This window comes from Hipposideros armiger, unplaced genomic scaffold, assembly GCF_001890085.2.
Source record: "Hipposideros armiger isolate ML-2016 unplaced genomic scaffold, ASM189008v1 scaffold_236, whole genome shotgun sequence".
NCBI classification, from domain to species: Eukaryota; Metazoa; Chordata; class Mammalia; order Chiroptera; family Hipposideridae; genus Hipposideros; species Hipposideros armiger.
This window is the reverse complement of record NW_017731586.1, coordinates 2,113,288-2,127,069: the sequence shown is the minus strand read 5'-3', so window position 1 is coordinate 2,127,069 and position 13,782 is coordinate 2,113,288. Positions and strand designations below refer to the sequence as shown.

Sequence of the window (13,782 nt, the reverse complement as noted above, 5' to 3'; positions counted from 1 at the left end):
AAAACACTAAAAGATAAAGAGTGGTTTGCTGACAATCTCTGTTGAAATCACCAACAGAGCAAATACGGTTAACTTATTTTTTTAGGTTGAAGAAATGAGTACAGTAGGTTATAAATATAGCATTCCAGTAATTATTTAATATATTAATAATCACTGTCTTATCCTTGAACTAAAATAATAAAATTAAAAAACTCACTCTGTTCATTATCATTCCACTGATTTCAAGTACAGACATGTCTGCCTTCTTACAGTCGTTACCTTCCCACACGATAGCACTGATTTTTTCTAGTCCTGGGTGGGAGCTATGGAGCCAGGGCAAATGACTCTACAAAAAACATAGGAATTGGTGAATACATTTATCACATTTCATAAATAAAACATACACATGTATAAACACATATATACAAACATAATTTTAACTATATAAAAAATAGAAATTGGTGAATGCATTAATGTTTTACAAATAGAACATGCATATATGTGCATAGCTATATCTGTACCTATATACACACAATTTCAATGACACTAAAATTCTATCTTAACATTAGCTAGCATACACATTGAACAGATGGCATAAGCTATTACACAGTTATAAAAATGTGTAAGTTAAGAACTTTCTATAACAGATATTCGGCAACATATTGTTCAAAAATACTGTAAAATGTGTCAGCAAAAGCACTTAGTTGTCAATCTGTCTACATAGCTACTAATATACTAATGTACAAATGGGTATCAAATTGTTCATATTACTGATTGTATGACTTATGATCATTCAATACAAAAAAAATGACAGCTGAGAATTGAACCTCTTTGAAAGATTAGTGATACAATCTCATCCTGAAAGACACTCACTCGTCCTCACACACCTATACTTAATTTTGACTTAGTTATTTTTCTGATATTTTAATCTAGCATTTCTCCAAAGGACTGATTTAACTTTTCTCAAAGCAAATACATATTGCAAACTAAAGCACACAGAACTAGAAGTACTCTCCCAAATGATAGTATAAAGTATTTCTCAATGTTTCAAGAAATAAAAAAGGTAAAAAGAAACACTGAAAGCTTTAATACAAAGAATCAGATGCTTAAGTTTTGCTTGTTTTAGATCTACAAAGGAATAAAACCTCAAAGTAGGATAGTTGGGGGTTAAAGATAGCAACAAAATTAATGAAACAGTAATCTTTATATTATTAGATATTGATAAAACACTAAAAGATTAGACTCAGAATGGAATGAATTTGTTGACATTATAGTATTTCTAACTTACTTTATAACACATTTCATTAAAATGACTTAACAATGAACAGTATAATCTACCCTAGTTTTATTTATTCTTTGGAGGACAAAATGTGATTAAAAAATGGTAAAGAGATGTTTCTGTAAACTTAAGGAAAAGATTTTCCTCTAGGGACAGTAAAGTTGCATTGATTCATTTCATTAAAGGTATAAAATAATTCAATAATATGTAAGAAAACAGCAAAAAGAAATTATTATTGTTATTCTGACCTCATGCATTTATTTTCTTTATGTAAAGCTATATATAACATGTTACCTGTAAACAGAATAAAAACTGATGAATAATTATAGGCAAATCATAATGCTAGTGGTCAAGCTACTGGCAAAGCTCTTTTACATTAATTATTTGATTAGGAACAGGTTTCCTCTAAAAATTTATCTTACCCAAAGATATAGCATTTTAATATACATTAACCTTCATAGTTGCATATTTCACTATTGGAGATCATTAAGAGCTATGATATACTGGTTATTAACTATCCACTTAATTTTTCAAATAATGTTTCATAGTTTATTTCCAAATAAAATATTCTGGTTTGGGATAGAAATAATATGCATCAAAATATGTATCAAACTTTCCCTGGAAGTTTAATAGTTATGAAATATAATGAAACTACAGAGCTAGGAACAAGTGCGAGAAGCCAAATGGAAAGTGTTAAGCCTAAGAGGCAAAAGGTTTCAACCACAGATTTACAGGCTTCCTCTGTTTTTTTTCTTTCCTTGTTCCTTTTTAACGCTCAGTCTGTAACAGTGAATTAAACGTTTTTCAATTACATGAAGTAAGGCATATCAACACTACGGAGGTCCATCTAGACACAGAAACAGGAAATCAAAAAGTTCTTCGCTTCCTTCCAAAAGTGCTCTTTCTGTCCAGCTGCTTTCCCAGTTACTCCAACTAGCATCTGAGATCATTTTCCTATTTCCAGAAAGCCAAAAGGCAACAGAGAAGAATGCAACTAGAAACTGGTGAATTTTAAAAGAGTTAATTAAAAGAACCCTATACTTGCACTTGTCAAATGTGTGTATTCTGAAACACAGTCTTGTCAAAACATGTACTGCCTAACTGTATGGAGAGCAGTATCACATAAAACAGTTTTTTAAAAAGGCTCAGGGTAAACATCAAAGCAAAGAATTCCATTTTATAATTTTATCATATAGGTCCTTTAGTATGTTTTTCAAACTGAAGTTTGGAACTCTTGATGATTGTTCTTTATTTATCCTTATTCAAAATCTCAACTGATTTGCTCCTTGTTCATTCAAAACTGCCTTAAAGTCATAACACTTAAATGGTGGCAGGTTTTATTTCAAATAAATTCACCATGACAACTGCTTAACTGAAGTTCCTACCTGAGGGAACTATATCCATTAAAATCTGGTTTTACCTGCTGAAAGATGAATTTCACTTTAATATGGCTTTATATTTTATTATATACTCAGCCATGACTAGATGAGGAAAATCTTCTCCTGTATAAATGTTTCAGGTACTGTTTACAAAGAAAATAAAACAAAACTACAAATTTGGTAACACCCTGACTAGAATACATTGATTCAAATGTTCAGTGTTTCTTTAAAAGGAGGGATTTTTCAGTCTTTATGGTGGGCAGAAAAGGGTCCTCCAAACATAATAAAGACCTTAATCAAACAAGAAAAAGCTAGTAGCTTTTCATCAAAGGGAGCTAATTTCCATCACATGGCTACTAGTAAAACTAAAAACTTGAGATTATTTTTCAGAAGTCTGAGAATAAGAAACGTGTGTAAAATCAAGTCCTCCATCCAAAAGCAAAACCAATGGATACTATAACTAGTCATGCCAAGTAGAACATTTAGAAAATTTCATCTTACCAAAAAAGGAGAATAATGGTGTGACAGATTCAGTGCCAATTTATTCTGTATAGCATTCATTAAAAACAATTTTTAATCATTTAAGAAAGGCCTAATACGCATGTTTTGAAAAAAAATTTATTCCATATCATTCACTCATTCAACTCATGTTTACTAAGCTCTTACTACATAACAGGCACTGTGGGACTCAACAACAATCCCAGCTTTTAGGCCGCTTAGGTGTCGCTGGGAAAACAGCTCACAGGCATGAGGCATGTCCCTGAAACTCACTCAGTCCCAGTGGTTATCCTCAGTGACTCAGATGAATATGCAAATGCTGCATGTCCATTCTCGTGGAACAGCCCTATTCTCTCTCATGGATTGATCATTGCTTTTTCCCTTCTTACATTCCAGGAACCTTCTGCTACTCCCATGGACACACCCTAGACCTCGTCACCACACAGAACTGCCTCACTTCTGAAATGAGTCTTCGACCACAAACTCTCAACTTTTCAGGTCTCTCAAACCTTCAATTCTAAAACACTTGTTTCCTTGAATCTATCAGTCCCTTCATGGTTTCATTTCCTTCTTAATCTAACATATCTATTATTTCAATGAGTATACCATCCCCTCTCCTGTCCTTTGAATAGCAACTATTTGTCAAGCACCTATGTTGTGTGACTTTGGGTGCATTATTTAATTCTGATCCTCAATGTCCTCATCTATAAAATAAAAAATAAACCATACTGTAATGGGTTGTGAGGATTACATGTGATAATGCATCTAGATTACTTTGCAAAGTGCCAGGCATATAATAAATGCTTATTAAATATTTGCTATTGTTATGAATATAACAATGATATTGCAGAGACTACAACACAACTGTGTGGGATGGGCAACTACAAACTCATGTTTTCAGATTCCAGTTGGACCCTCAACAATGTGACAGTGTGACTCTTCTAATGTGTTAAGTGGTTTGAATACATGCACACACACTCTCTCCAGTCTCCATTTCCTGCAAGTGATAGCTTCAAGCCTTCACCACCATCCCCAAGTCCCATGTCCTATCATCTCACTTTTTACTGTTAACAGACCCCTGACCTCCTGCACTCACAGAATACAGACCATTAGGCAGTAACTATCTCATCATCTTACTTCTTTATGCACTTTTCCTCCTCCTCCTCCTATGTCAGCAGAGGATGTGTTCCTCTTCCTGTCCAAGCTAATTATTCTTCCTAATTATGCTTCCCTCCCAGAATCCTAAGAAACCTCATCCAACTTTTTGCCCTGACTGCTTGAATTCTTCCCTGCTAGTTTTCTCCTACAGACACATGTGGTCAAATACTTCACAACTTGGGGAGTCAGGTGGGAACCAAATTATTCCTTCAGCTCTAGTTCCCCATATTACTACTTCATTTTCCAGACATTCATGGCCATTCTTCTTAAACCTCATTCCTCATTCTCACCTCAGCCCCCTGCAGCAAAGCTGCTTTCCCCTGACATTTTTCCCAAGGCCGAAGCCAAAGCTAAGGGATATATTTTTTAAAATGAAACATTTCAATCAGATAGAGAATAATAATACTCGACTTCATCATATTTTAACTATCTCCCCTTATTTGCTCCAGATAAAAAATATTACAGGCAAAATTGAAACTCATGTTGTACCCTTCCCTATTCTCATTTCCTTCTTTCATTTCTCAGGTCTATTATCCTAAATTTGGTGTCTATTTATTATTCCCTTGCATGTTTTTATACTCTAACTGCATATGCTATTATCTATAACAATATATCATATAGCCTTATGTTTTAAAACTTTATATAAATGGTATACTGTATGTATACTCCTACGACTTGTTTTCATTCAAAATTATATTCACAAGATTTATTCCTTTTGATAATGAAGTCGAGTTCATTCAATTTCACTGCTGTATGTTGTTCTATCATATGCCATGATTTATTAATTCTATTGTTGGCTATCATATCATTTTTAATTTTTTACAATCATGCACAATGCAGTATCATACACTTATAAAATTATTTTTATATATCTCCTTGTGCCTATCTTCTCAAGTTTCCTTGCAGTGAGATGAAAGAGTCCTAGAGTATGCAGGACTCCAGTTTTACTATGTAATGAGAAACTGCTCTCCCAAGTAGTTGTATAAATTTACAGTAACAGAAGCATTGAATAAGAGTTTTTTCTTCACATTCTTTTAAATTTTAAGATATTCAAATTTGTTAATCCCCTAATTTTTGATGTTTGTGCTTTTCATATCTTACTTAAAAAATTCTTCTCATACCTGAAGTAACGAAGAGTTTTCTCTATATTTTCTTCTAAATACTTTAAAGTTTTGCTTCTTCACATTTAGGAACTATTTGGAATAAATTTTTATGCATGGATAATCATTTGACCCACAACCATATACTGTGCAGTCCATCCTTTGCCCATTGATTTGTAATGCTGTTTATGTTATATATCAGGGATCCACATAAGTATGTATCTATTTTGGGCTTTCTATTCTGACGCATTGGTCTATTTGTTTATATGCTGTGTTAGTCTGTTTGGGGCTGCTGTAACAAAATATCAGATTGGATGGCTTAGAAACAACAGAAATCTACTTCTTACAGTTCTGGAGGCTGTGAAGTCCAAGATCAAGATGCCAACAGATTTGGTGTCTGGTGACTCCACATCCTGGTTCAGACTGCCTTCTTTCTGCTGTGTCCTCACATGGTGGAAAGGGCAAGGGAGCTCTTTGGGACCTCTTTTATAGGGGCACCAATACTATACCTGAGGGCTCCACCCTCATGGCCTCATCACCTCCCAAGAGCCCCACTTCCAATACCATCACATTGGGGATTAGGTTTCAACATATATATTTTGGTGAAGACACAACCTCTTAGTCTATAGCATACACCTATACTATACTATCTTAATTAGTATACCTTTAAAGTAAAATTGTTTTTGCTATTGACATTTAAATCCGTCTAAGTTCAACTGAAAACAGACAGACAACCAAACACACTGGTAGGATTTTGATAGAAAAAGCAGTGATAATGGGTATCTCTGTCTTGTTCCTGTCTTTACTAAAAATGTTCCTAAAATTTCATCATTAAATATGTAGGTTTTTAGAAAGCTCTTTTATAGCTACCTTTTATGAGATTAAGGAAGTTCCCTTCTATCTCTCGGTTTCTAAGAGTTTACTCGTTAGTTTTATTATTAGGACTTTTTGAGGACTTGGATAAGACAGAGATGAAAGTGAGGAAGTGAGGATTTTAAATGACCACCAAGTTTCTGGACCAGTGAGCAGATGGATGGAGCTGTCATCCACCAAGAAAAACAGATTTATGAGGGAAGATGGTCTGTTTGGTTAAATCTGAGGTACTGGTGGGACATTCAAATGTTGTGCAGTATGGTAGGCCCTACTCACATGTGGCTACCGAGCACTTGAAATGTGGCTAGTACAAATGAGATGTGTTGTGTTTACAATAGATTCTGAAGGCTTAGTATAAAAAAAGTACAATATTTCGTTGACGTTTTTCATTACTTGAAGTGATATTTTAAATATACTGTCTTAAATAAAACATTAAAACTAATTTCATTTTAGGGGGCCAGCCAAGTGGCTCAGTTGGTTAAGAGCTCGCTCAAGAGTGCGAGCTCTGAGCAAGAGCAGTTCGATTCCTGCCCCAAGCTGAGGTGCCGCTGAACTGCCAACAGGTGACAGGATGGCTCAGCTGGAAAAAAGAAAAAAAAAACCGCTAATTTCATTTTTAAATGTTTTTAATGAGGCTATCAGAAAATTTTAAATTACATATGTGACTCTTCTATTTCTACTGGATAGCATCACTATAGCACTTGGAGATACAAATCTGTATTCATGAAATGCAAATTTGTGAATTATAATCTCATAGGTGGAGTTAAGGCCACAGGTAGAGATGATCTGACCATGATGTATGTTGAGTGAGAAAAAGACAATTGCATCTAAAACACAATTTGACTTACAAAACTCCATTTACCAACAACGTCTCAGGAACATATGTTTCCAAGGTGAAAGACACATCCATAACATAAATACTGAGATTCTATGTTCCAATGAAGCTAGACCGCAGCTTGCATTAAAAAACAAATTATGGGAATATTATTTTGATTGAATGTAAGCTTTTTCTTCACTTCTATAAAATCTGCACATACATTCAAAGGAGCTGGACTAATAGCCCACAAAATCCAAGACTGGAAACTAACCTGATGGAAAGGATCGTCTCTATATTCTTTTTTCACACTTGGATTAATATGAGGATTTTCCACATCTGTCTCACTGGTACAAGATGATCGGCATTCTGCACAATGTAACAAGTCTTCCCATAGCACATCTTCTGTTTCAGATTCTGGCCTTGTGCTCTCAGAATCCTGTCTGGAACTTGAACAGCGAGAGCTGCAACTAGTACCCGATTTAGGGACATCCTGAAATCAAGATATTCTTTGACATTAATACAATTTGATGTACCCTTTCCAACTCAAAGAATTCTATTAGCACCATATATTGCTACTTTTTACTGAAACAACAAATACACTGTCAAATGACAGTGAAATAGATAGCAAAACATTAAAAACATCTATTAGGGGCCAGCCGAGTGGCACGTTGGTTAAGAGGTGTCTTGGGACACGAGCTCTGAGCAGCAGGACCCCAGTTCGGATCCCACATTAGGGCCTGTGATGCTGTGCCCTCTACAGCTAAGATGGTGAACACCAGCTTGACCTGGAGCCGGGCTGCCGTGAGTGGCCGGCGATGGAGTAGGCTGCAGCCCCTATGGCAGTGGGTTGCCATGGGCTACCGTGTGTAGCCAGCAGCCAGCATGAGCGGCCAGCAGTCACAGTGAGCGGCCGTCTAGAAGCCGGTGACTGATCTGCCTCACCCGGGAAGAGCATGAGGATAACACCAACATGAGCCAGTGAAGCGGCATCCTCCACAATTAGACTGAAGAACAAAAAAGGACAGCAACTTGTCTGTTCCCCTTCCCCGATTCCCCAACACTGTACCTCTCCCCCAATTCCCCAATAAAATCTTTAAAAAAAAATAAATCTGTTAGTTTTTAAGGAGTAATAAAAACTTTATTTTTATTTCACATTTCAGCTCACGTGTTCTGAATGCAAAGATTGTGCCTGTTTTCTCTTAAACTTTATACGAAGTTCAGAATTTAGGCAGACAGAGATTAGCCTAAATTGTTATGGACTGCACAGTCAGTGAATACTAACCCACTTTAATTGATGTGTTTAATGGAGTTTTCTTATTTAGTCTTTTTTTTTTTTAGCAACAGATTTCATGTATCTACTGTTTTTGTTTCTCAAACAGAAGTTCAATAAATTGACATAAAATTAACAAATAATCTATACCAGGAAGATAATTGCCAATTCATGTTTTTGCGATAATCTATGGTATAAATGGGGAAAACTAAAAGACACAAGTTAAACAATTTCTCATCAATTTACTTTTTTCCTAGGAGTTTTTAATATACAAAATAAATAGTTTTGAGTGAAATTTTAATTTAAATGAATGCAACATAACTTTTCCTGAATAAAGAATGGTAGTAGCCATGCTTATAGCAAAAGTATGCTAAAATTTTTAGATTTGTTTTTAGCCATCCTATCACTAAGATTTGTCAATTCTACCTTCAAAATGTCTTATAATTACCCCCTTCTCTTTCCCATGCTATCACCAAAGTCCATACTCTTACTATTCATACTTTGTTTGCTCTAAGAGCCTCCTATTGACCACTGTCCAAAAGGCTTCCCTCTTTCCAGGTTAACCTTCTCAAAGCACAGCTGTTCTTTCACTCCTCTGGCTAAAATCCTTTGGTGGCTTCCCACTGTTCTTCTGGGTCAAGTTCAGATTCCACCTCCTAGCATGCTTGTCTTCAAATATGCTACTTTGGGACCCTATTTTCCACTTCTCTGTACCACGACTTTCTCCTCCAGTGACATTGGGCTGCTCCCCAGCCCTTCATCACAGCTTGTTGTTTGCCACTCCAGCCTCTGATTATGTTCCTACCTCCAATTATTAATCCTACTCTCCTTTAAAGCTTACTCAACAAAGCGTCAGAAAATCGCCATCTCTTCCAGCTGGCTTACCTTGTTTCTGAGCCTTTAGTTTAGTCATCTACCAATGGGAAATAAAACTACCTACCTTAAAGAGATACTGAAAAGTAAATGAGCACTATAGCTTTTAATACAAACCTGTACAAAGCAGGGTCTCAACAAATGTTAGTTTAAAGCCTTTTATTTAGAGTGAACACTTTGTCCCTGAAGTGAGTTATTATAATTTATATTCATCTGACAATAAAATCTGCCTTGCTATCCAGCATCTACAATATTGTCTGTGTTAATTAAATGTTCATGTATTTCATATTCTCAAATAAATCATAACTCTCAAATATACTGTAAGTTCACAAAAGACAGAAACCAAACACTACCGTTTTGGTTTTTTGCCATCCTTACCACAAGTAACAAAATATCTTGAGTAAATGAGATATATTATTGATAATTAATTTACTGATATTAGAATGGGGCATCATGAATAAATATTTAGTGTTTGATAGAGTATTTATGGGAGGAGGGTTGTTTGTTTGAGGGAGAAGTAAAATTTTTTTGAAAAAGTTGAGTAGGAAACTGAATAAAGAAATAAAAAACCAAAAATTATAGAACAAAAAAGGGTAAAAATATTAGTCTATTTTTTTTATAAATCTCTCTCCAAAAATATTTCAGATTCACTAATGTCAAGCAGAATACTTGAAGCATAAGCAGTTTTCATCATAACAGTTTTCATTAGATTGCAAGGCACAGAATGTATAAACCAATTGGTAATTGATATTTTAAAATTTTTGCTGAAGCTAACTTATTATCTACCACTAGTTTCTGATGCAGACTTGCTAATCAGATACAGAAAGAAGTAATGGGATTAAAGGCCTGATGACTGTTTAACTGAAACCAACAGGCAATTTCTGTGATAAAGAAATGTTCATAATTCTTCATACAAGTGTTTTGCCAAATGCAATTAATAAGTGGGCCATTTTACAAATGTAAAATCTAAAAATTGTCTAAATTGCTTATATTTCAAATAGTATTTTACCTCCAATATTTAGGTGATTAAATGGCTACTTTGAATTTCACTACAAATTGCTGAATGGGAAAGTTTAGAACTGAAGAAAAGAGCTCAAGTTAATAGCTCATTTAATTTGGTTTGTTCTGCTCATTTCAAATCTTTAGACAGATATCTAAAACTCAGCATATAAACATATTATGAGGGGAAAATTATTTATTTGAACAGAATAAGCATTTATAACATGAATGCTTTGTGTCAGGCAATTATGCATAATCTTATTTAATCCTGACAATCTGATGAAGCCGTTCTTCTTCTCTCCCCACTGTATAGGCAGAAACAAGCTCAGAGAAGTGAAATAATTTTACCAAAGTTTGACTCCAAGCTCATGGTTTCTTTATTATGCTTTCCATTAAATGCTACCTCTACTAGATGTAATTACAATAGGGAATAAAAATGGAAAGATGCTGTAGAGTTAAGAAAGCAGGACAGAGTAGGAAATAGGACAAATATTTAAAAGAAGCCAACAATTCCCCAGGACACCTCCTATACCCCAGATAATCAAGTTATTCCACCACCATCTTATCAACAGGAGACTGGAAGAAGCCAACCAGATAAAGTACATAGTAGAAAAAGGCAAGAAACTGAGGTGCAGGTGGAAGCAGACAAAGGGGTGTTAAGTGAAAGTCTACACACTGAATGACAAGATCACCACCTCATCTCAGCCCCCTCAGAGCCAAACACCATGGCAACCTAGAATAATATCTGTCACTGTCATACCCCAAAGATTGAATGATTCTTCCTGAAAAACTAAATTCCCCTAAAAATGCAGATCTATAGATACTGATATCTGGGAGGCTTAAACAAATGGCTGGGTGCCTGACCATTCATCTTACAGTCAAGTCCACCAGTCCCACCCATGCACAAAGTGCTTCCCCAAATGATTTATTTGTGTCTCATCCTTAAAGAAAAAATATCACCAGTAATTTGAAGAGAGTATGGTAATATATACATATAGACACAAAACAACACTACAAACTTCTGTCTCAATTTTACTTATTCAAAGGAGATTCTGTTTAGCTTTTTTAAAATATGCTTTGAAGTTGGTTTCATTTAAGAGTCAACATTTTTTGGAGCTGAAATGCAGCTTTTTATATCTTCTAAAGTTCCTCACCTTACAGGTGGAGAATTTGAAGACTAAATTTTCTTTTATGTAATCTTTTACAGCATTAAAAAAAATTGAAAACAACCAATGCCTATTACCTAATTATCAGCCTTACTTAGCATGAAATCTAGAAGCTATTAAGCAACATATGGATAATGTTCTGCCTTCAAGAATCTCAATAGTTCAAAACACAGCACAAACCAAGAAGAGCCAAGATTATGGGGTGCAATAATTATCTCTAAAGCCAAATAATTTATTGTATAGAAAAGTGAAGACCTTCTTCCATAGGAGGTACTGAATCTCTTCCAGGACTGACTGACTTCTAACTGTACAAAGAATAAGACTGGATTTTACAAGCATGATTATCTGGTTTCGGAACAGGGGACAGATAGTACATCAACTGATGTGGGTGAAGAGGCAATGAGCGGATACACTGGAATTAGCATCTGTCTAATAGACAGAGAGACAGAGAGAGGCAGAAACACAGCCTCCAGAAAGATTAACTAGAGATAAAATCACAGAGAAGAATATATAATGGACAAGTAACTCTTCACTTCTGAAACCCGCAAAGTATTCATATTCCACCACAGCATATTTGATTTTTCAAAAGTTTAACTCTAAAAATCAAGAAAAGAAAATGCTAATATAATCCAAAAAGAGTAGATTATGTTCACCAAAGAGTGATATAAGAAGTAATTCATTTGCCTTAAAGAGAGATAATGAAATGTTCTGTCCTTCGAATAAAAACTGAAAATACAATTGAATAAAATTCTTTTTCTATTTAAATAGTTTCAAGAAATGTGATAACTTCAAGAGATTTGATAAAGTTAGAAAAGGGTTTAGAAAAAAAACAAACATTAATAAAGAAAAATAGAATCAAAGAAGAAAAAAGGTTGAATTTATTAGTATGGGCAACTTAATAACTGGTGACAGTAACATGAAGGAAGTCACTTAGAATAATAACTTTACTATAATCAGGAAGTTATAAAGCCTTTGAAATGGCGGAAAAGACTAAGACAAGAGCTCACAGGTTGTCTCTCCAGGATGTTCTTTAATGGTAAAAAACAAACTGAATGTATGAGTCTTCAGAGATAATGTAAAAAATGAGTATAAATATGTGGCTATTTATCATGTATACAACACATAAATCTAAACTGCTACTTTACAAATCCTGATCATACAACAAGAAGATATTGATACTGATGGGAAATATTTTATCTCAATAATTATATTCAACAATTATATTTCAAATAATGTTGAAAGAAGTTGTAAATTGGTAACATAGAATAGATATGTATGTAACATATGTAAGACCGAAGTATATACCTCATTAGGGTAGTGTTTCTTATAATGGTGTGACTTTCTATTCCGAAGAACACTCTCCGAAGTCCTGTCCATGTGACGGCCTAATGGATATCCTGTTTCAGGACCTTCCTCACTGGAGACTTCATCAGAGACATTTGTTATTGTCCTTTGGGTATCCTAAATTGGGAGTACACAAAGAGGGTTACTGCCTTTTTCTGACTGACTTGTAGTTTTAAAAACGCAAAATTTTAAATTATACATATATATATACATACAGATTCAAATACCTTCAAAAACCTCAAAATAACTGATCAGTATCACCCAATTTTCTGAAAAAAATGTTGTCTATCAGTGACCATATTCATATTTTAATTTTAAGAGTAATTCAACAGCCATTTGTCAAATATTGTTCTATAATGTTTCTGTTCACAAAGAATTTGAAATAGCTTACAAAATTAAAAAATTGGATGAAAGCAGAACAGAAACCATTTAAAATAAGCTGAGAGAGGGCCAGCCGAGTGGCACATTGGTTAAGAGTTGGCTTGGGACACGAGCTCTGAGCAGCAGGGCCCCGGTTCGGATCCCACATGAAGGCCAGTGATGCTGTGCCCTCTACAGCTAAGATGGTGAACAACAACTCGACTTGGAGCTGGGCTGCCATGAGTCGCCAGCGACGGTGTAGGCTGCAGTGGGGCTGGCCAGCAGCTGGGGTGAACTTTCCTGAGCTGCTGTGAGTGGCCGTCCAATGGCTGGCAAGCGACTGCTTCACCTGGGAAGAACGCAATGATAATACCAATATGGGCCAGTGAAGCGATGTCCTCCACAACTAGAATGAAGAACAAAAGGACAGCAACTTGTCTGTTCCCCTCCCCCAATTCCCCAATAAAAAAATCTAAAAAAAAAAAAGCTGAGAGACCTGAGATGGAACTAATTACACTACTTTCACAAACTGAAAATGTGATCAATTATAAGACCACCGCTGATTAAATAAGACTGCCACTGGCTTATGAGGCAGAAGGTGAATGCTAGCTAAATGTGTGTACACATCAGACAATATTATATACATATCAATTTGTAAGAGACATCCAGATTTCAGAATTCTGAAAT

At 35.1% G+C, this 13,782-nt stretch overlaps 2 protein-coding genes across 2 annotated transcripts in view; both read right to left on the bottom strand.

Moving 5' to 3' along the window:
* The window catches only part of LOC109389508 (putative homeodomain transcription factor 2), a 27,877-nt gene extending 18,786 nt beyond the window's left edge, over nucleotides 1-9,091 (bottom strand). Inside the window, exons 1-3 of the mRNA XM_019655110.1 lie at nucleotides 9,068-9,091; nucleotides 7,355-7,573; nucleotides 197-325 (exon numbers count right to left, since the gene is read on the bottom strand). Coding sequence (XP_019510655.1) covers nucleotides 197-325; nucleotides 7,355-7,573; nucleotides 9,068-9,091 — 372 coding nt within the window. The remainder of the gene's footprint in view (nucleotides 1-196; nucleotides 326-7,354; nucleotides 7,574-9,067) is intronic.
* A 2,945-nt stretch (nucleotides 9,092-12,036) lies between these two features.
* LOC109389519 (putative homeodomain transcription factor 2) overlaps nucleotides 12,037-13,782 on the bottom strand; it is an 85,893-nt gene continuing 84,147 nt past the window's right edge. The window contains exon 9 of the mRNA XM_019655136.1: nucleotides 12,037-12,852. Coding sequence (XP_019510681.1) covers nucleotides 12,610-12,852 — 243 coding nt within the window. The 3' untranslated portion in view covers nucleotides 12,037-12,609. The remainder of the gene's footprint in view (nucleotides 12,853-13,782) is intronic.